Source organism: Antechinus flavipes, chromosome 1 (genome assembly GCF_016432865.1).
Source record: "Antechinus flavipes isolate AdamAnt ecotype Samford, QLD, Australia chromosome 1, AdamAnt_v2, whole genome shotgun sequence".
Classification (NCBI taxonomy): domain Eukaryota; kingdom Metazoa; phylum Chordata; class Mammalia; order Dasyuromorphia; family Dasyuridae; genus Antechinus; species Antechinus flavipes.
In genome coordinates, this window is record NC_067398.1 from 687,798,846 (window position 1) to 687,822,884 (window position 24,039).

The window sequence follows — 24,039 nt, forward strand, 5'->3', positions numbered from 1 at the left end:
TGATTTGGAACACTTTCATATGAGTGGTAATAGTTTCAATTTCATCCTCTGAAAATTGTCTGTTCATATCCTTTGACTATTTAATCAATTGGAGAATGGCTTGATTTCTTATAAATTTGAGTCAGTTCTCTATATATTTTGGAAATGAGGCCTTTATCAGAACCTTTAACTGTGAAGATGTTTTCCCAGTTTGTTGCTTCCCTTCTAATCTTGTTTGCATTAATTTTGTTTGTACAAAAGCTTTTTAATTTGATGTAATCAAAATTTTCTATTTTGTGATCATTAATGTTCTCTAGTTCATCTTTGGTCACAAATTTCTTTCTTCTCCACAAGTCTGAGAGATAAACTATCCTATGTTCCTCTAATTTATTTATAATCTCGTTCTTTATGCCTAGGTCATGGACCCATTTTGATCTTATCTTGGTATATGGTGTTAAGTGTGGGTCCATGCCTAATTTCTGCCATACTAATTTCCAGTTATCCCAGCAGTTTTGGCTAAATATTTCTAGTGCCCCACAGGGCATTCGATCTCTTATTGGACACCTCTAATTTTATTTTTTCCTCAATAGTATTTTATTTTTCTAAATATATTTAAAAGCAGTTTTCCATCTTCATTTTTGTAAGACTCTATGTTCCAATTTTTCTCCCTCCCTTCCATACCTTTCCCATTCCCAAAATAGCAAGTAATCTGATATAGATTAAATATTGACAGCTCCAATTTTAAAGAATATTTTCCTTTAATTTGGAAAACTTACATGCATTGTTGTTCTTGCTATTTTTGAAACGACACAGTACAAACCTTATTATATTTTTTTTCCTTGGCAGCCTTTGAAATATCTGAAGACAGTGAGCATGTCTCCTCTTAGTCTTTTCAATTATCAATTTCTTCAAGTCTTTTTCATGTGATACATTTCTGGTCTTTTATAGTACTTGGCACATAGTAAATGCTTAATAAATGCTCATTCATTCATGCATATATTCACCATATTGTCAGACCTCCTCATTTGTCTCTTGAAATGAAAGGCATAGAGTTAGTATATGGCACTTTAAGGCTTGATACCTCCTGTATCATCAAGGATATAATCCTGGAATTTAGGGATGGAGGAATTAGGGCAGGAAATTGGTTTTCAGGTGCCTATAAATGAAGGGACAAGCAAGTACCGACCAGTCATTCATTGCCCAAGCTCTGTGGGGGTATGGTGACTCATATCAGTGGTTACCCACTTTTTAGCAATCAGATATATGAAAATCTGGGCTAACACACACATCAGGTCACAAATTTTCTTTAAAATGATTGATGTTGGGGGTGCTTTAAACAAGGTGCTCTTTTATTGCATTAATATATAATCTATTTTACAAATAAAAAATGTATAAGTGACTTTTCAGAAGATCATATATTTTATAAGGCAGATTCACTTTTCTCATATTGGGAGACTAAAATAAACTTCAAAAACACAAGGTAAATTAACTCGGAGTCATTTGGGAGAGTTACTTTTCAGAGTACAAATAAAAGCATGTGATATAGTGAATTAAGTGTTGGGGTCAACATCAAGAAAATCTGGGTTCAAATCTTGCCTCAGACAAATACCAAGAAAAATAAAGTCAGAATGATATGAGTTAAAATCCAGTTTCAGACACTTAGTAGCTGTGTATCTCTGGGCAAGTCATGCTACAGTTGTCTGCCTCAGTTTCCTCATCTGTAAAATAACACTTCTTTCTCAGGGCCATTGCAAAGATCAAATGGGATAATATTTGTGAAGTTCTTTGCAAATCTTGAAGTAGTATATGAATGTTATTAAATGACTCAGCTACATTAGTCAGTCAGTCATCGAGTGTTTATTAAACCCTTACACTGTGCTAAGCCCCGGGAAGCTTCCATCCTGGGAGTTCCTTCCACTAATGAAATCATAAGTCTGTACCAAAATGTTTATGATTTTATTAAATTTTATTAAGCCCTTTGCATACCTTCTTTGCTTGAAATTGGAGCTATTATGGAAAATTATTCATTCTGACTCCAAACAGTGCCAAGGGCTGGAATGCTCCCCACTTTCATTTTAAAGGAAGGCATAGGAATAAAGGCTTGACATAAACAATTGATAAAACAATAGCTAGCATTTATTTGACACCTACTATGTGCCAAGGACTTTGCAGATATTAATTCACTTGTTCCTCTTAACAACTCTGGGAGGTAGATGGCTTTTATTTTTACAGTTGAAGGAACTGAAACAGTTTGCCAAGATCACATTGCCAGTAAGTTCCAACATCTTATTCAATTGCCAGATATCGATTAAGCACCTTCTATATGGCAGGCATTGTGCTCCGTGTTGGAGATAATGAAACAGATACTGAGTGAGAAGCCAGAAACGGACATTGTCAGAGGGGAGACAAGAAGGTGTATAAATACATATGGTCTAACCTCTTATTGGAAACGATGGGCACTCTCCAGGCCTTGACTTGGCTCAGCTCTGTGTCAGAGATCTCAATTTGTAGAGGCAGGCGGGGCACCCAGACTGTGATCTGCAGCGGGGCGCTCAAATATTGATAGGTGAAATTCACAAGGGCATCCACCTTCCCTTTGATTTCTTTGCCATTGACAAAAACATAGTCACATCGGTCTGACACCTACAGAAGAAGAGAAAGTGGGAAAGGAAGAAATTGAGGGGGACCAGAATATTATCTTTCATCTTCCCTTAGTAGAACAGGTTAGATGCTTCTCGAGAAAGAAATATTAAAATTACCCCAATCTACTACATGAACTGAAACCTCTCTCAAACTGTTAGGCCATGGGAACAGATAAACTTGGAAGAAGGATCTCCAGCAAAAATCCCAAAAACTGGAATCTTCCATTGCCGCAGTATCTAGGTACTATACCTGGCTTGCATTTTGCTTCCTTTTCATCTAATTATACTTTTTGTCCAAGTGGACTATTGTTTACTCCTCACTTTTTTTCCTTGCTTCTATGAACCTTCACGAGATCGTATTTATAAAGGGGTTAGAATAGTGCCTGGCACATAGTCATCACTTAATCTTGTTCCTTTTTTCTTTTACTGGAAAGAACTCTATGATCTTCTGCCTTTCAGATCCTGGATTGCCTCTTTGAATATATTTTCTTTTCTTAAAAATGTAAATTTTTGTTATAAATATTCACGATATTATATAAAGGCATTATGTTAATGCAATGATCAATTATATTAATAATATATCAATATCACATTACATTAATATATTAAACAATATAATATGAATATAATATAGTTATAGCATCAATAGTATTTTTTAATTACAAGTAATTACAATATACTATCAATAGCATTTTATAATTACAAGTAATTATAACACCTATAGTATTTGATAATTACAATTACAATATAATATTAATAGTACCTTATAATTACTTGCAATTATAAAATAACATCAATGCTATTTTATAATTACAAGTAATTATATAATATCAATAAAATTTTATTATTATAATTACAAAATAAAATCAATGGTATCATTACAAATAATTATAATAAAACATCAATAGTACCTTATAATTACAAGTAATGATAATATAAAAAATAGCATTTTACAGTTACAATTATAAGATAACATCATTAATATTTTATAATTACAAGTAATTTTAATATAACATCAATTGTACTTTATTATTATAGGTAATTTTAATATGACAGAAATCGTATTTTATAATTATAAATCATTATACTATAACTTCAATAGTATATTATGATTATAAACAATTATACTGATACATTATAATATTAAGATAAAATATGAATATATTATATTGTAAATATTTATAATGAATAAATTACATTGCAATACTATAATAATTTTATTAATGTATAATCATTAACATATAATTATCTGATAATCATTTAATAGTTATGTTTTAGGATAAACAATATTGTGCTATATAATTATGTAATAATATACATAATATTATACAATATTAAACATCAATCAATTAAAGAAGTCACATGGCATGGTAGATAGAAAGATGTCCTTGGAACCAGGAGGATCTGATACATACCAGCTGTGTGATGCTGGACAATGTGCCTAACTTCTCATCACTTTAGACTATTCTCTAAGTCTATAAGTTTACTAGACTTGCATTGGTAAAACCAACTTTCTTATCCAGTAGATCTTTATACCAATGAAATTATAGACCCTTTCCTTTATTTTCTACAATTTGCTTCAAAAGTAACAACTTAATAAAACTTGCTTTGCAACCTTGATCTATTGATAAATTTAAAAACGCTGTGACTGCTTTTCAGGGTAAGCAATGTGGTATAAGAGAAAGGATGCTGGCTTTTTGAGAAAGGGTATGGGTTTGAATTCTGGCCCGGATACTACCTCTGTGTCCTTCCAAAGTCATTCAGCATGGTGTATCCCAGTTTCATCTTTCTGATCTATTGGAGAGAGAGCTGTTTTCAAGGCCCAGAAGATTAGAGGTCAAATCCCACCTTGACATTTATTGTCTATGTGACCCTCTCACAGTATTCTAGGGAAGCTTACGATGATAAGTTTCAGAAAGGATGCTGATCAGCATTGTTGCAGTGACTTTGCAACGATAATGATATCAGAGGTCCAGTCTCTATGTCCTATCCATAAAATATCTGAATTAACTGATTCAGCTCTTAAGCCTCTTTTAGACTTCAAATCAGGACCCCTTTCTCCTCTGCTAGCAAGGCACAAAACAATGCATTCTACTCAGGTAACCATTGGTTGAGCTGAAGGTGCTCCCAATCCTTTCTATAATTTCTATCCAAATCGCCTCTTTTCTGGCTTTTGTTAACTGGACATTCAGAGCTGGAATGAGCCACCCACTCTGTGGGCAAAGTTTTCACCTTGAATCCGGGGCAACAATTCTCTCTGTTACTGAGGAAGCACAGCTGGCTGTGGGCAGACAGGAAAATTTTCTGAGCTGGTCTGGGGACAAGGAGAATAGCTAGGGGCAGGGAAGAAGAGGGAGGGGGAAGAATAGATTAATTTCCTCCCCAATAAAGACGATCAGTTTTTTAAAATGTTTACATTTTGATTAAAGACATAAACTAATTTTAGACACCACAAGTAAATTTGTCATTAGCATGTAAATACTGTCCTGAAATCTAAGCAAGCATTAGCATAATAGCCGTGTAAGAGTTATATCAGTAATCACTTCTTTAATCAATGTTGTAATTTACAGATCATTGACTTTTCTCATTTATTACCTTTCTGAGCACTAGGGGGGAAGGAATCCAACCACTCCAGAATATATAAATAATTAAGAGCAATGCAGAGAGTATGAAGTAGCTGCGTGGGATAAAGTCATTGTCAGCGTTATTCCTAAAGGTGTCATAAACGTCTAGGGAGATCTAGGGGCACATTAATCATACAGTAAGTGGCTTGCAATGGGTGCTGTTGAATTACTAAATGAGCTGCCAGGTCTACAGACTCCAATAGAAAACCCTACAGACATTCCCACTCCCTTTATTTCATCCCTAGGAATCACTATCTGGTTCTGCACAGTTAATGTTATTATCCGCCAGCCCAAGATTTGGTCAACACTATCATTGGCTCCTCCCGGTAGCTGGCTTGAGTCTGCCAGTTGAACATTGCTCATTGAAAGGCAACAAGGTGACTTCATGGTCAACTGCCCCCAACAACCAGGATCTGGCCAGAGAGGTGTTAAACCCAAAGGCATATGTCCATTTTGCATCTTCAGGTAACCTTTAACCATGAACGTTGTTGTTGTTTTTTTTTTTTTCTTTCTTTCTTTCTTTCTTTCTTTTTTTTTAGAATCAGAGAATCTTAGGGTAAGAGGGAAACTCATTAGTGGTCTAGTTTAATTTATACTTGAACAAGAATCCTTATCCTTAAGTCATTGGATGACTTCAAAGTCATCCATGAAAGTTTTTGTAGAATCAAAGAATCTTAGGGTAAGAGGGAAACTCATTAGTAGTCTAGTTTAATTTATAGTTGAACAAGAACCCTTATCCTTAAGTTATTGGATCTTTACCTGAAGATCTTCGGTAAGGAGATCACTAGCTTTGGTCCATTGCAAAAAAAAAAAAAATGGCTCTAAAATCAAGGGAGCTGGAATTCAAAGATCTTCTCTAATGCTTATTACCTGTATGACCTTAGGCAAATCACAGAACTTACTGGACCTCAGTTTCCTCATCTGTAAAATGTGAGGACTATACCAGAATGACCTCTAAGTCCCTTCCACTTTTCTATGTCTATCAATATGTGAACCTCCACAGATAATTTATTACACTTTGGGACTGTTTTGGTTATGAGAAAAGTTTCCTATTCCTCCTCCTACCCCCAGATTTGCCTTTTTTTCCATTCATTGCTCCTTTGGAGCCAAAAAGAACAAGTCATGCAAACATAGATTTAGAACTGGGAGGGATCTTTAAACATCACCAAGTCCAACCCATAATTTTATAGGTGAAGAAGCCAGGGTACATAGAGACTCTAAGGTTTTTACCTAGGATTGAGCTGCTAGGCAGGATCAGAATTTAGAAGTTCCAAGACTTAATATAGGGCATATAGGATATGTCCTATCTGCTAAACCATGCTGACTCTTCCAGTCTAATTCTACTTCCCAGTCTTCTAAATATCAGAAGATAATCATCATGTCTTCCTGATCCTTTTCTTTTCCAGATTAAATTTTTTTTCAAGGGATTCTCCTAATCGGATTTCAATATCCATTTGAAATAAACATCTCTGTCCTAGGTCTAGGGAGGGCCTGAAGCTGGTTCTTCAATAGTCTTAGATTGAATGAGATAATACTTTGTGTGTGTGTGTGTGTGTGTGTGTGTGTGTGTGTGTGTGTGTATGTGTGTGTGTGTTTCCCCCTTCTTTCTCTCCCCAACTCTCCTCCCTACCAAAGGAACAATTTTTCACCAAATGAGAAGTAAAGAAAAACAATCACACTAATTTTTCTTCTTGTGGCCTCCCTGGAGACAAGCTGGCTGGTTGGGCAAGTAAAATTTTTATAGAGGGTTGGTGAATATTTGCTATTTACTTGCAAATTTATTTATAGAACTATAATTATGAAAATCACTCCATCATGTAATATGAGGTCCAAAGAAGGCCACTCACTGTCTATAGTTTTTTATTTGGCACTTAATTACATAGCTTTGCTGTAGTTGTTCAGGTATATCTGACTCTTTCTGACCCCATTTAGGGCTTTCTTGGCAAAGATACTGGAATGCTTTTCCATTTTTTCTCCAGCTTATTTGATAGATGAGAAAACTGAAGCAAACAGGGGTAAGTGACTTGAACAGCATCACATAGCTAATGGGTGTCTGAAGCTAGATATGAATTTAGGTCTTCCTGACTCCAAACCTGGAACTCTGACCACTGTGACATCTAGCTGCTCCATTCAAATAATTAGACTAGTTTTTGTTGAGGCACACCCATACATAAATCCAATTCATATACAAGTCAAAACAACACCCTTTTATGTCATTGGTTCTCTTTGAAATGAAGGATGAACCCCACAACCTAATGAGGTATTGAGGTTTGGTACCTGGGGATTCATCCTTTTGACACTGTCCATCACTTTCTGTAGTCAATCTATTACTGATTCATGTCAATTCTAACCCCATGACTTATCTTCCTCCTGTTCTCCACTTGTCTATGTACCATAATTGCCTTCCAATTAGTCTCCCTGCTTCCTATCAATTAATTAAAAAACAATTGCACTATACTAGGCACCCTGCTAACCCCTAAGGGTAGAAAGAAAGGTAAAAACACTACCTGCTCTCAAGAAATTCATTTTCCTTCCATCTCCAAATTGTCTAGACACCAGGGAAAATAATCTTCAGAAAGCATGTGGCCAATCATATAACTTCTCTACTCAAAAGCAGGGAATTGCCTCTAGGAGAAAATGCAAACTTTGCTAAGGTCCTTCATAATTTACTTCCTATTTCCTTTTCTTTGCTGTCTGATTTTAAATCCTAGCTAAAATTCTACCTTCTGAAATTTTTTTTCCCCAGATTAACTTAACTTGTTTTCCTTCTGAGACAACCTCCAATTTATCCTGTGTATATAGTTGATTACTTGGGGTCTACCCATAATTTCCATGAGAGTTGGAACTAATTTTACCTTCTTATTTAACAGTGCCTGGCACATAGTAAGTGCTTAATAAGTGCTTGTTGACTGACAGACTAATGTCCTAGGGTTTATTTCACAATGGCCTCAGACACTTACTAGCTGAGACCATGGGCAAGCCACTTAATCTGTTTGCCTCGGTTTCCTCATCTGTCAAATGAGCCAACTAGTCCTGTATCTCTGCCAAGAAAACCTCAAATGGGGTCACTAAGAGTTGGAAAAATGACTGAACAAAAATTTCACAATACTTTCCTTTAAACACGCTACATTTCAGCCAAACTGTCTTATTTTTTTGTACAACCCTATCTTTCATCAATGCTCATTTGTTTAACCTTTTCCCCCATGCTTGGCATGTGCTCCAGCTATGCGAATGGAATCTAAAACTTCTTCTGTGGGTAATAGATAACTTTAAGTAGTAATCTCAACTTTTCCTTTAAAAAGTCCATATCAATTAGAACTAGGGATAGCTTAGAGACATCTAATCCAATTTCCTCAATTTGCTAAGGAGGAAACTCAGGATAGTTAAATTACTTTTATATAAGGTCACTTGGGACGGATAAATAGCAAAGCTGGGTTTCAAACTCCCTTCTTCCTTCTTCAAATTCAGTGCCTTTTACACAATACCATGCTGTATCCTTCAGCCAAGAGGGAATAGAAAAATCCTTGCTCTAAGTGATGAGTTCTCTAGTCCCAGGTCAGTTACTGTCGGTCAATCAATTAAGCATTTATTAAGTGCCCATTATGTGCCAGATACTATATTAGGTGTTGGAGATAAAAAGAAAAAAAAAAGAAAAAAATCTGCTCTTAATAAACTTGAATTCTTTTGGGAGATATGTGTTCAAATATGACTATATACTGAACAAATGCAAAATTAATCCACTAAAATTGTATTAATTAAAATGAGGTAACTTAGAGAAGAAAAGTATCAGTAGTTGGAGTCATTAGAAAATGCTTTGCATAGAAGACAGTTCCTTTAAGCTCTTTAGGAGTTTCATTTCTGTGTTCCCAGAATGTAACATAGTGTCTGGTTCATAGTAGTTTGATAACTACTTGTGCATTTATTGATGGACAGTGAGTTGATAGTAAAAATGGGAAACTGATAGTGAAGCACAGGTAAAGAGGGAGTACATTCCAGGCATGCAAAAGATTAAGAGCAAAGGCACAGAGATTGAAAGAGAAGGAAATAAGCATTTATTAAGTACCTCAATGCCAAACACTTTGCTAAACACTTTATAACTATTATTTCATTTGATAGGAGAGGAAATGTCCCCATATGAAGAACAGAGAACCTAGTTTGAGTAGATATTCTATTTAGAATGTGTATAGATATGAATGAAGTTAAAGAGGTTGTTGCCAAGTTTTAAAGGGCTTCAAAAGTCAAACAGAGGACTTTGTAGTTTATTTTGTGTTTAATTTTAATTTGTATCTTTACTTTGTAATTGTATTTATTTTGTATTTTATTTTGGCAAAAGGAAGCCATTAGAGCTCACTGAATAGGGAAGTTACCTCTTCAGAGCTGAATTTCAGGAAATTACCTAACTAGCTTTGTGACTTTGGATAATCTGTTTCATTTCTCTTGCTTTTGGTTTTCTCATTTATAAAACGGATGGCAACGTGATCACTAAACTTCTTTTTAAGTTTAAAAAAATGAACACAAACAAAAAAACCCACCCTGTTTTTCTCTATGACTAAATATTTCTACCACTACAAAAATCATTTAGTCTTAAAGATGAATAAGATCTCTTACTTATAGCTGAGGAATTCTACAACCCTTTTGCCCCATGCCAACACACACCAATTATCTCCCACTCCTTAGCCATCTTACATCATTTTGTAAGAACCATTAGTTTTTTAAATTACATCTAAATGGCTTTTATATATGTTTCTTTTTAAAAAATCTTTATTACCAATATGATAGCTTCAATGGGAAACAAAATAAAACAAAAAAACAGACATCCATTAGTAGAAGGCATTTTAACTATGATAGTTAAATTGCCATTTTCCTTGAAGTAACACTAATTACTGCTGAATTAGTTGAATGGTAAGAAAGGTAGGAGTGGGTGGTTTTATTCTTCAGAATTTTTTTTTCTGCTACTTCAACAATTTAGATAGGAAACACAGATTGCCAATTGAGTGAAAGTTAAAAACAGAAGGTACGGGCATCATGAGCCTGTAACTGCTTTTCACATTGAGCAGGAGCTAACAGGGACAATGAGGGAAAGCACAATGAAGCCACTTTACGCCTTCTCTATCAAGGACCAGGTCTGGCAGCTCAAGGCTCAGTTGCCATGGGATCCGGTTCGCAGCATCCTCAGGTTGGTTGGGGCTTTTCAGAAGATGTCACTGATGGCACTTTGATGCCATTAAAAAGGAAAGAGAAAGTGGCCCTATTGATTCTAACAAAGGGGCAGGACCCTCCAGTTCCAGTTTCCTAGTTCCTCTCTGTTCTGTATTGCCTCGTGAAAAACAATGTTTTTATTAGAATATAGTCTGCTACATCCCAAGATCAGGTTAAAAATCAAACATATAAATACATACATGCCTTAATTTTGAAGTTTAGATTAATACTGGTTATCTTGTGCTTGACTGTGTTACTCACCTACTCTAGAAGCTTCAGAAGCTTCCTATTGCTTCTAGGATTACTTTCATTAATAATAATAGTAGCATGCATTTATTTCTCAGGTTTCTAGAATACTTTACATAACATTAAAGCATTTGATTCTTCCAATAATCCCAAGAGATAAGTAATATTATTATTTTAATTTTACAAAGGAGGAAATGGAGAAAAGTTATTCTCTCCAGGATCATTCCTTCTTCCCTAGATCTCATCTTTTCCTGTACAGAGATCTTGTCTCAAAGCTAGGAAGACCTGGGTTCAAGAATCGTCTTAGACATAGAGTGTAACTTAGCCAAGTCACTTAACCTCTTTAATTCACCCTTCCCCTTCTCAACCTTTCAAGATAATTCTCTTAGACAAGAAAGTGTAGAGAAGAAGCAGACCTACATTTGGCAGAAGTTTTTCATTGGTTGTGTTTTATATCAATTAAATCACAAGTCTGATCATAATCTATATTTAGTATTTGTTTAAATGTGTATGTGTTATTTACCATAATAGAATGTCCCAGTAAATGTTTCTTAAGTGCAAGGATTCTCATTTTTACTTCTGTTCCAAGAGTTTAGTACAATGCCTGGCATTTAAAAGTTGGACAAATACTTGTCTATTGAATGAATAATGGGTTAAAGCAACTTTTGCTGCAAAATCCAGATACTAAAGGGAATAGGCAGATAATGATGAGATAAAGGAGACTAGGGAATATGAGATAGCTGGTTGGCATGGTGGATAAAGCACTAGGCTTAGAGTCAGAAAGACATGAGTTCACAGCCAGTCTCAAATATTTAATAGCTGTGTGGCCCTGAACAAGTCATTTGATCCTATTTGCCTCAGTTTCCTTATATGTCAAATGAGCTAGAGAAGGAAATGACAAACTATTCCAGTATCTTTGCCAAGAAACTCCCCAGAAAGGTCACAAGAGTCTGACATGACTGAAATGAATGAACAACACAATAAATTCTCAGGGTTCTTGTGAGCATCCAATACAATATACATAAATTGCTTTAAAATGTTATAAAGTTATATGGATGTTTGCTGTTAGTGCTTGTTGGCCAGCTAGTATCATCATCATCCCTGAGGTGTCTGCCTTGGGAGTGTTTAAATGCTCTTGTTAAAGGGACCATTTTAAGGGGAAAAGGCAGGTCAGTATTCTACTGCTATAATTGGTTTGGAAAGAAAAGTCCATAAATGACTGATATGAATAGCATGTCTGTTCCTATTCCATCTTGCCTCCATCCATAGTGGGAAGACTAAGAGTCTTTGATTTTTGAAGACTTGAGATAGGACACTGGATTATATTTATTATTTGCATGACTACTGAACCACCCACTATACTTCTCTGACTCTCAATTTCCTGAATTGTAAAAAAGAACAAATTGATTCTGTGATTCAGTCATCTTCATGACTTGACATTTATCAAGTGCCTATTGTGTGTAGAATACTGTACTATAGTATTGGGGGAGATAAGACAGTTTGTACCCCCATGGATGGGTGATGAGCACAGAACTGATCCAAAGACAAAATAACACCTTATGATGTCAGAGGAACATAGAAAACTGTAGTGTTTTGTATCGACATCTTCAGTGTTCAGCACACAGGGCTTGACACATAGTAAGCATTCAGCATATGCTTTTTAAAATTTATTCATTCAAGAAAATAGGACAGAACAAAGAACTTTGGGAAATACCTGCTGTAAGGGAATAAAAAAAATGTCAGGGACAGAGGATGAATGGTCTGAGAGACAGAATGAATACTGGGAGAGAATGATATTTCTGAGCAAAAGAAAGAGAGATTATCTGTGAGGAGTTGGAGGTTTAAGTGTCAAATGCCTCAGAAAAATCAAGGAAGATGTGAACTAAAGAAAAGCTATGTTGGCTTGGGGACTGGGATGTCTTTGGTGATATATAAGGGAACAGTTTCCCGAGACATTTATGAGATAGGTATGGCAAATATCTATTTTTGCAGAAGAGGAAACTGATATTCAAAAGAGTAGGTGACTTGGCCATGTTCAAAGGCTATGAAACAGGGGTAGCTCGGTCGCATAATGGATTGAGCACTGGTCATGGAATCAGGAATACAGGAATTCAAATATGGCCTCTAATACTTATTTACTGTGTGTCCCTGGGGACAAGTCACTTAACCCCAGTTGCCTCAAAAAAAAAAAAAAAGCTATGAAATATCAAAGTTAGGACTAAAATTCATGAGAAAGGCAGTGTTACAGAATGGATAAGGCATTGACCTAGATTCAATTCCTAGCTAGGTGACTCTGGGCAAGTCCTATTCTAGGACTGAAGAAAAGGAACTCAATGGTTTTCTAGGTTCCTTTTAGCTCCAAATCTATCATCCAAATTTTCAGAAACCTAAATCTACTTATTTTCTCTCAAGTTTTTTTTTTTTTGCTAAAAATTTCCCTTCTGCTCATTGCCCATTTTAAAGCCATTTTGATGCTTTTTTTTTGGGGGGGGGTCAGGTCAGAAGGGCAAACAGGAAAGTAAAGAAAGTTGACCATTCTATTCTCAAAGGCTTGGTTGCTGGGGATGAAATTTAATGTCTAAAATATTGCTTGGATGTGGGTAATCACATTTGATTAGAATACATGAGTAGAGCTGGGGCTATCTGGTTTTGAATGAAGAACAGAGACACAGGTTCGTTAAATGATTGGCTGACAGTCACACAGGTACTAAGCACTTGAGATTAGATTAGCACTCAAGAATTTATGACTATGAAATTCTTAACAATGCAGCTTGTTGTCTTCTTCCTGAGACTGGGAGTTCTTTGGGAACAAGGACTGTTTCACTTACTTTGTTTCCTTAGCCCTTAGTACGGTGCCTGGCACACAGGAGGGACTTGATAAATGCATATTGATTGATGATTTATGGAGGGTTATCCTATCCACTACACAGAAATGTCAAGGGCAAATAGAAATAGATCTCTACAAGTTGCATATGGACTTAGAAAGTTACCAAATTAACATTATGTATATTATAATGTGTTTTTCTTTTTGTTAAACATTTCCCAATTAGATTTTAATCTGGTACCTAAATTTTATGCTTTTGTATCACACAGTATAGACTATTGATTCTTGTCCTTATAGAACTCTATATAGGACTATGAACTTTAAAATAACACCTCCGTTAAGGTGTTTTCAAGCAACCCTTTTCTGATTTTTGGGATACAGTTACTGAGATCTGGAATTGGCTCCAATGATTTCCAACCACTGATTTTAAAGAGAAGGAAAAAGAAAGGTCAAAGTTTCAGGCTTAAATGTCTGGAAGAATGATGATACAACAGATGGCTTGGGGGCAAAGCTAATGGATTGTGCTGTAACTATGGATTTCAATTGAATTTAACAAGCATTTATTAAGCTTGAGACAGTTAAATAGAGGATAGGGCATAAGAGCTGGAGTTAGGAAAGGACAAGGTGAATGCTAGTTTAGATAAATCTGGGCAAATCATTTGGATTCTTTCATATTCAGTTTCCTCATCTGTAAAATGGGAATATTAATTGAACCTACTTCACAGCATTGGAGTGAGGATCATAGTATAGAGATATAGGGATGACCCAGACCTTAGAGAATATCTAGTCCAGCTGATTTGTTTTCAAGTGAGATAATGTGGAGATCATACTTTGCTAATCTTAAGTTATATATTAATATTAGGTTTTATGTGCCAGGAACTGATTAAGATGGTGAAAATGCAAGAGGGAGAAAAATGAAGCAGTCCCTATCTTCAAGGTGCTTACAGTCTAATAACATTCCTTATCAGAGGAACTTAAAAACCTCTTCTGAGAGTAAAAGTTTAGATTAAAAGCAGTTCTGAGATTCCAAGATATGCCATCTTCCATGTGGAATTCCATTCCATTTCATTCCATGCCATTTCATGCTATTCACTTTTATTCTATTCCATCCCTTTCTGTTCCATTATTTCATCCCATTCCTTCTGAAAGATTTCTATTTGATTCCATACAATTCCATTCCTTCCCAATCCCATCTCCATTCCATCCCATTTACCCCATCCCATTCTATCCCATCCCATCCCACTCTATTCAATCCCGTTCTATTTTATTTCATCCCATTCCATCCAATCCAAATCCCATCTCATTCCATCTGGTGCCTTTCTATTCCATTCATTACCATCCCATTCTATCTCATTCTACCCCATCCCTTCTCATCCCTTCCATCCATTTCCATTGCATTCCATTATATTTTATTTCTTTACTTCTACATTTCCCATCTTCCCAGGTAATACCATTGGATCTTTAGCTACTGTTTTTGGCTTGTCCTACTTGGCAGAACATGAAGGCAAAATTCTGTCTGGCTAGGAGCTTCCTCTTCCTCCACCCCCACTCACTAGCATAATTAAAAATGTAAGGTTTACTGAAGAAGGGATGGCATATTCTCCCCATGCCTCCCCATACACCAGCAGGGAATCCCTAGCTCTACCGAAGAAAGCATGGAACATAGGAGGTTTTCCATATATTTTATTATTCTTTTAAAGAAGAGGGAAAAAAATCCCAAACAATATCCAGAGTACTCCATTTAGAATAAGAGTACCATTTAATGATCTCTTTAGCTCAAGGTGTGCTGAGGTCTGATGGGTAGAGTTGCCAAGGCAACTATATTATACTGCAATATGGTAAAATGATGCCAAATAAACTGGGTCATTGATACTCTATTCTTCCCCCTTCCCTAATTACAAGTTGAGAAGCACCCTTGCCATTCCTTCTCTGAACAGCTGGTCTCTGATCTAATATGGGAAGTCCTCTCTGACTTTCTCCTTTATCATCCCTATGCCCATGCATATAGCCAGAATATAAGCCACTTGTATAGGGAAGAAAGAATTTCCTCCATGTTGCGTCTGTAGGCAGATCCAGTAGATTTCTTTCATTCGGCTTTAAACTACTGAACATAAGCCCTTGCTGCTCTTCTCTCACTTCTGGCCCATAGACTAAACCATCTTTTACTAGTAGCTCATGTGTGGGAATCAGTGTGGAGTTGCAGAAAGAGCACTGGCTCTGGCATCAGAGCATCAGAAGTCACATCTGATCTCTGACACTTCGTCTCAGTGTGGATAATTTACTCCTCTTTGCTGGGGTTCAGTTTCCTTATTTATAATTGAAGATATTAGACTAATATGGCCCTTGTGCCTGATGCAGCCTAGAATATAATACCATCATATGATGCTCTAAGAATTGATTTCAGATATTCGAATAAGAACAAAGTATGTTGGGTGGTAAGAGCTGTGCTATTCACTGGTAATATTTTTTTTAATTTTTATTTAATAATTGCTTTATATTGACAGAATCCATGCCAGGGTAATTTTTTTACAACATTATCCCTTGCACTCATTTCTGTTCCGATTTTTCCCCTCCCTCCCTCCACCCCCTCCTCTAGATGGCAAGCAGTCCTATATATGTTGGATATGTTGCAGTATATCCTAGATACAATATATTATTCACTGGTAATATAAAGATTTTTAAAAGATATAGGGTTTGTTTACCTTTTTGTTTTTGTTTTTTATTTTGGGACATGTAGGGAAGATAGATGGTAGTATTTAAGATTGGCTAGTAGATTTAGTGGGCTGTGGGATAGTTTATATACACTCAACTGGGGCCCAAAGTGAAGGTTCCAAAATGAATAGAGTAACTTTCCCAATAACTGGGTCCCAGATTCAAGAAAAGTATGGCGATCCAATCCTCTAGTGTGGTGAATTCTGATCCAGATAAGAAGAAGCAAAAAATCAAGCCAGTTAGATAATTATCATCATCATAAATAATTATACTAAATTGATATTAAATAGTACATGTGCCAGACTCTCCTAAATGCTTTATAATTATCTTATCTGATGCTTACAACAATTCTGAGGCATAGATGCTATTATTTTCTCCATTTTATATAAGAAAACTGGAGCAAACAGGTTGAATGACTTGGCCAGGGTCATATAGTTACTGTCTGAGGTTGGATTTGAACTGAGATTTTCCTTTTCAGCAATTAGTGCAGTGCCTGGTACACAGCAAGTTATAGGCTCAAAGACTTTAGAACTGGAAGAGGCTTTGAGATGATCCCTTCCAACACATTCAAATGCACCAAGTATATAATAAATATCAATTGAATTGAACTACAGAAATTAAAGAAAGGAGAACTGACCCAAGGTCTTTTGAATCCAAAGCCAGTGCTTCCTCCCAACTCTCTCCCCCTAACCCATATCATGGAAATGAGGTAATTTCAGATCTTTAGAGAATCTTAATTTCAAAACTTTTCTCTGAGGATGAAATACATTTCTAAAATTTCTCCCTTGTGCCTCATCTTGCCTCTACCTCATATCATTCCTCCTGACCTCTCAAACACAGGGATAGATAAAATCTAGAGGTGGTAAGGGTAAGAACAAAAAAAGATAGAGCATCCTTCATTTATTCTTTTTCTTACCCTGAATTCTATTTCAAAGCTATATTCAAGTAATAGTTGTTTCTTTTCCTCATATTCTCCATCAATCCTACTTCCTGACCCATGGATCATTTCAAGGTTCTGAAGGATGATCATGGATATTAAAAGCTTTTAAAGCTAAGTTTTTCCGATCCTATAAAGGCATGCCCTCTTCTACAATGTAGTAATTCACACTTCAAATAACATTTCTCCTAGGGCATTTAAAGTCCTTGACAATCTGGCTTGAGCCTTATCTTTCCAGGCTCATTTCATATGATCATTTCCTTTCCCGCATTTTGCACTCGCATTCTGTGAATTCTGTTTTAGTTCTTCACTCATGATATGCCTTTTTCCTCTGTTTTTTTTTTTTTTGACATAAGCTAACCATTCATTAGTATTTAGAAGATACTCTTGCCTTACCTCCACCTCTTAGAATTCTGAGATTTCTTTGAAGCTTGGATTAACTAACTGCCCTTTTTTACCTGAAACATTCTCTCCTATCCACTAGTGCTCTCTTCCATATAGTAACTTATTTACATTGTTTATATTTTCATTTTAATTCCATCTATACATATTATTCCTATTAATAGAAGGCAAATCCTTAAAGAAAGGAGCATTTTATTTTTCAATTTGTAACCTTAATACCTAATGTAATACCTGGAACCTAGTAAGTAATTAATAGGTGTTTGGTGACTAAATGGAGGTATTAAACAATAATTTTCGATTTCAATGTCCTGTTTTCATAGAAACATAGGAAGTAAATAATACTTTGGAGATCATAATGTCCAATTCCTACCCTGAAGCATGAATCCTTTCTATAGTGAGTGTATGGAGTTTCCATACCTCGACCTCAATTATTATAATAACATAATCAATATATGGAAGGGATGGAATTTTAAGATGTGTAAATAAGATGATTTGATGAAATCTTCATTAGGTGTGAATCTTTCTGATCAAGTTAAAAAAAAAAGCAATGTCATTAATTGAGTGGATCTGTCATGCCCATTGGATATATGACTAGAAAATGAGATCCAGCCAACGTTTCAAACAGCCTATTTAAGAAAATTGTAGAAATAGAATTGTTAGGCACCTAAAATTAAATCCTCTTGAGGGAAAGAGAGAGTTTTTCCCCTCTTTTTCTCTTGCAACCCTCCCTTAATGTTCAGTTATCAGAAATTGAATCAGTAGGACACAGTAGAAACATACCAAGGACCACCCTACCTCTAAAGACAGAGATGGACACACAAAGATAGTTATTAAAGGAAATTAAGACTTTAAAAAAGCATGATTGTTTGTGCATAGAAGAAAGTCATCTAATATATAACTCCAATAACCAAGAGTTGTGAGATATCCCTTTGCCACATTTATATTGCCACATGTATACCTCAGTACCATTCTCTTGATGCAAACAGTACATTTGGAAAGAGTGAAGTCCAGAATTTTGGAGAGGGGCTAGTTAGCGCCAACTGCTCTTATTATGCAATCTTAATAAATATCTTTGCTCAAAGCTAATTAAGTCTAGATGATAAGACTGTTAATGGGAAGCACATTAATGGGGGCTCATGGCCAACAGTATTAGAAACTCAGCTGGTTAGATTTATTCCTGAGAGAAAATAGTATTCCTTTAGAAACATTTAATGCAACTACAAGTAGTCCCAGAGGTAGTGTTAGATTTGACTTAAAGCTCAAATACAACCTCAATAGATCTTAAGTAATACAATTACATTATTGATTAAATTTGGAACCTTTTTCAGAATTATGGATGGCATATTTATCCTATTTCTAGCATCATGATTCCTATATCATTCTATGTAGCTTGAACTTGTATCCTATTATGTTTTATTATTGACAGTGGTAAGACTTGCTGATTCATGAAGAAATTCACTTCTCCAAATGGGCTTCAGGGTTGTGATATATTTTCAACATAGACATAAAATGGGGAGATGGGCAGCTAAGTGGTACCATAGTACACAGAGAGCTGAACCCAGAGTCAGGAAGACTCATCTTCCTGAGTTCAAATAGAGCCTTATTAGCTGTGTACTCTTGGGCAAATCATTTAATCGTTTGTGTCCATTTCCTCATCTGTAAAATGAGCTGGAGAAGGCAAACCATTCCAGTATTTTTGTCAAGAAAACTCCCAAATGGGATCAGACTCACCTGAAATGATTCCACAGCAACAACAACAATAAGAAGACTTAGAGCTGGAGGGACCTCAGAGGTCATGGAGTCTAACTATCTCCAGAAGAGGAAACTGGGACCCAAAGAGATTAAGTGAATTACCTATGGGAGTGGGGGAGCTGGATTTGAACCAATATTTGAAATTCAGCTCTTATCTTATTGTTCATGACTGGGGAGCAGGAGGAAAAGGATTAAATTCAAGGAAAAAAAATCCCAACAGTGATCAAACAGAAAAAATAAAACAGATGACAAGATGAGTCCATTTAGAAACTAACTAGCATGTCCTCTTGCTTGAACATCCAGTGGAGAATACAGAGGGAAAGAAGATTCTATATAATCCACAGACTAAGTCAGTAGAGACCTGGAGAGAAGTTTCAACTTTTTTTTCTACAAACTCCCCTCTCAATCCTTTCAATCTCAAAGGTGTTCTAAGCATCTCCCCTTATGTACATATATATTCTCCTTCCCTCTCTGCAGATGATGGGTTAGAACTTTTAATTTCAAGGAGGTATCTGATGCTATTTCAGCAGTTCTTTGATTCTTAAAGTGCATTACAGCTACTTTCCTGACATCTTTGGAGAAAGGGTAAAGAGGGGGGATAAGTGGGAAAGGAAAAAACAGGGCTAAGCAAAATTTGCAGTTCTCTCTTTCTTTTTTTCTCTTGCCCCTTGCAATGAAGGCCACGCAGGCTCCAAATGGTTGGATAGAATTCTGTTCTGTGATAAATCACACATTATCTAGCTGACAATGCAAAATGCTGCCTGGACTGGAAATGTCTCCTCGTGCTCAGCTTGGGACCCCAAATTGTTCTGAGATCTGGCAGTTCTGGGCTGACAGCTTGGCGTGGCTCTGGCAAGTGGGCAGGTGGTGATATTGGGGGCAGGGAGGGAGAGGTGACAGGGTGTCACAAAACCTTTGGTCTGGGAGTGGCAGGATTTCTCTTCAAATTCAATTGGTCATAAATTCAGAATAGCCAATTGGGAATGCCAATTGGAAGTTCTGACTTGGAGGGCCAAATTGTGGGTGGTGATCAAAAATACATGATATTTATTTGGTGCTTCATATATATTATTTCATTTGAGCACCAGGGCTCAAATAGCACTAAAAACAAAACAAGAAGGCTTTGAAAAAGCCCTGAGACATTATCAACCCATTTTACAGATGAGGAAAATGAAACTCAGAGAGTATCTTGTAAGCAATTTGCTTGTGATCTTTCACGTAATAAAGATCAAAGGTAGGTTTTGAACTTAGCTCTCTCCAGATTCTCCATTTAGTATTTTTATGTGTGTGAGAGAATTGCCCTCCCCACTGCTCTCTCGAAAGTGAAAATCTCTGTATTTGTGTATTCTGGTATTTCTTTGATCCTGATTTAATACATTGCTTCCCACTGATTCTGGAGTTTCAGTGACATGTGATGGAGAAAGAGGAGAGAAAGTCCACTCTTCCCCATCTCTTTTCAAAGAGTCCTGACTCACAAAACATCTCAAGCCTGGATCACCCAATTTTCCTACTTAAAACACTGAAATTTATTAAGCTGTTTCAAGTCCCCCAAAATACATGGCTAGCTTGCTTGTTCAGCCAATCTCAAAGGTCCTTTCTTGACCCAATCACTGAAATTCATGCCTCCTAAAGGGATCATAGGCCCTGACACTTTAAAGCTTTATCTTGTGTGACCACATTCAGTGAGTACATTTCATGGATGGGGAAGGGAACTTCTCTTATATGCTTCCCCAGCGGTAGCTGTCAGATTCAAATAAAAACAGAGGCCACTAAATCATACCTAAAGATCCCTGTGGGTCATGTATTGACTTACTTTAAAATGTAATATTACCTCTATTTTATTGTATTTTTATTTCTTTTGCCAAATATTTCCCAATCACATTTTAATCCAGTTCAGGCCCCATTTGAGAGTGCTGGAGGCCATGTATAATGGGTAGCGTATTTGACATCTCTGATTTATAATGTGATGCCCACACTTTAAGTGTGGCAAACCTTTCTAAATCACTTCTCTCTGACAAATATGGAAAATAGGATTAGGGAATAGTGAAGTGTGTTTACTATCCTAGAGACCAATCACCTCTTGTTCTTTGTCTAAATTTTTATTACAACAAAGAAAAGAGGCCAGAAAAATTTCCAATGTGACAACTATAATTAATTGTTTTTGAGTGTGATGAGTTCTCCCCAGAAGATGCCTTATTTTCTGTTCATCAATGTCATTTGAAATTTCTGAGGGCCTGGGACAGAGGACCCAGGAACCAGCTTTTGATGGAGATTGTTGGTTATCTTGGTCTTCTCCATTAACCTTTTGGATTTTGAAATTTTCTTAGTATTACTTCAGAGGCTAGACAGCCCATTAGTGGAAACTGAGCAAAATGAGCCCTTGTTTTATTGTCCATAATTGGAAAGTAGAGGCAAAGGAGTTAAGTTCGGTGTTGGGGAGGCAGTCTCTAATAGAGAACAAATAAAGTGAAAAGATGAAAGAATGGGTATATTTGGAGGCTAACTGTCACAACTGTTTAGTGTGGTAATAATTCTATGTATGGATGACTGAGGCAAACAAATGGCTGTTAGGTAACAGATACAATGAAAGTATATTAATCCATCTGTCTGTCTCTGTCTCTTTTTGATTCTGTCTCTGCTTGTGTCTTTCTCTCTTGATCTTTGTATTTGTGTCTTTCTATCTGTCTGTCTATAATTATCTCTCTGTCTTTGGCTCTCTCTCTTACATTCTGTCTCTATCTCTGTTTCTGTGTCTTTGCGTCTCTGCCTCTGTCCCTCTGTGTTTGTCTCTCTGTTTGGGCCTCACTTGCTCTGTCTGTTTTTCTATGTCTCTCTGTCTTTATCTCTTACTTGCTTTCTGTCTGTTTCTGTCTCTGTGTCTCTTTATCTTTATCTCTGTCTCTGTTTTCATTTTTCTCTATGTCTGTGTCTGTCTCTCTGCCTCTGTCTCTGCCCCTGTCTTTGTTTTTCTTGTTCTGTCTTCATCTCTCTGTATCTACCCATCTCTGTCTCTCTCTGAGTCTATCTGTCTCTCTGTTTGTCTCTGGCTTTCTGTCTCTATCTTTGTCTCTCTGTCTCTCTGTCTCTTTCTTTTGCTTTCTCTGTCTCTGTGTGTCTCGTTGTTCCTATCTGTTTGTGTCTCTCTGTGTTTCTGTTTCTGTGTCTCTCTTTGTCTCTCTGTTTCTCTCTCTTGTTCTCCGTCTTTGTCCTCTGTAAATCTGTCTCCAACTTTCTATCTCCATCTTTCTTTGTGAATCGCTTTCTCTCCACATGTTGATCCCCCTCCCTTCTTGCCCCCATCCCTTCACTCATTCTGTTCCCCTCACTTTTCTTTTCTTTTCTTTTCTTTTACAAAAAGTCTTACCCTTTTTCAGGGTTCAATGCAAGTTTCAACTCCTTGCCTAACTTCTTTCAACTACTTCAGTCTCCTCTTTCTCCTCTGACATTCTATTGCTTTTGCAACGTGAACCACACATTTTCCCCCTTTTAATTATATGACAGCACAATTACCTTGTTCTCTACCTATATTATGCATAGTAGGTTAGTAGCAGCTTCACATGATGGTGAGACAGTCATATGACCAGACACTATAGATCTTGCCTTAGCTGGGATTTTAGAGGCTCATTTTACAGATGAGGAAACTGAGTCACGGAGATCTTCAGGGATCTTGCTCAGGATTATTCTACCATTAGGAAATATCTGAGGCAGGATCTGAAACAAGGTTTTCCTTATTGCACACTGTGACACCATGTTGTCAGGGGACTTGAGTTCTCATGCTGTGCCCCTCACTAACTAGCTGCTTAACCTTTCTAGATTTCAGTTTCCCCACCTGTAAAAATGAGGAGTTGGATTACAGGGGTCTCTGAGTTCCCTTTTAGACCCAAGATTCTGCGAGCCTCCTGTTTTCATGTTCTCCATATGCTAGCCCTAAAGAGGACATAATAAATAACTCCTTGATTGATTGAGTTCCATTTTGGTGTCTGGGTTCTGACTCACATGTAGCCCCAGTGGTATATGGGTAGGGAGCCTTATAAGAGATAGAAGCCAGAATATGTATGCTAATACTTATTCCGATACCCCATATATTTCTCTCTGTTATGACTATTTTGATATATTTACACTGTTGGCTGTTGATGCTGCCATCTCACATATCCTTGTAATTTTGACTTGAAATTGAGAACAGTGCTGATTTATGGACAGTGACATTATGGTACTCAGGTGCTTTGGTTTCCTCTTTGGATGGAGAACTATACAAGTCAATACCTCCCCAAAGGCAACCTCGCTAAACTTTGTGCCAATGACTGGGGTCAGTCAGACCAATCACAGGGTTTGGTGCTAGTCTAAGGGAAGAGAGCAAGAAGTTGTTGAGAAACTGACTCTCAGTGGCTTCCCCAGGATGTCTCCTTGCTGACCATAAGTTATGTTTCAAGGCTAGGATTTAGGCAAGTTCTGTGTAAGAAAAATGCAGGGGGAGACCCTCTAATCTTGACTGGAAAGAGGATGTCATGTCAGTTTCAACAAGGAAACTTTCAAGGGAAGAAACAGGGACAGAGAGGAAAGGAATAGGCATTAATTAAGCACCTAGTGTGTTCTTACTATATACTTTGTAACTGTTATCTCATTGAATTTTTGCAATAATCCTGGGAGGTAAACATTATTCTTAGCCCCATTTTCACTTTGTAAATTTGTATTTACAGAATTTTTCAGTTCTTAGCAGAGACA

The 24,039-nt window shown here is 36.5% G+C and overlaps 1 protein-coding gene across 1 annotated transcript in view; it reads right to left on the reverse strand.

Moving 5' to 3' along the window:
* The window catches only part of TMEM132C (transmembrane protein 132C), a 518,834-nt gene that overhangs the window by 23,989 nt on the left and 470,806 nt on the right, over positions 1 to 24,039 (reverse strand). Inside the window, exon 6 of the mRNA XM_051972616.1 lies at positions 2,417 to 2,622. Within this exon, the coding sequence (XP_051828576.1) occupies positions 2,417 to 2,622 (206 nt within the window). The remainder of the gene's footprint in view (positions 1 to 2,416; positions 2,623 to 24,039) is intronic.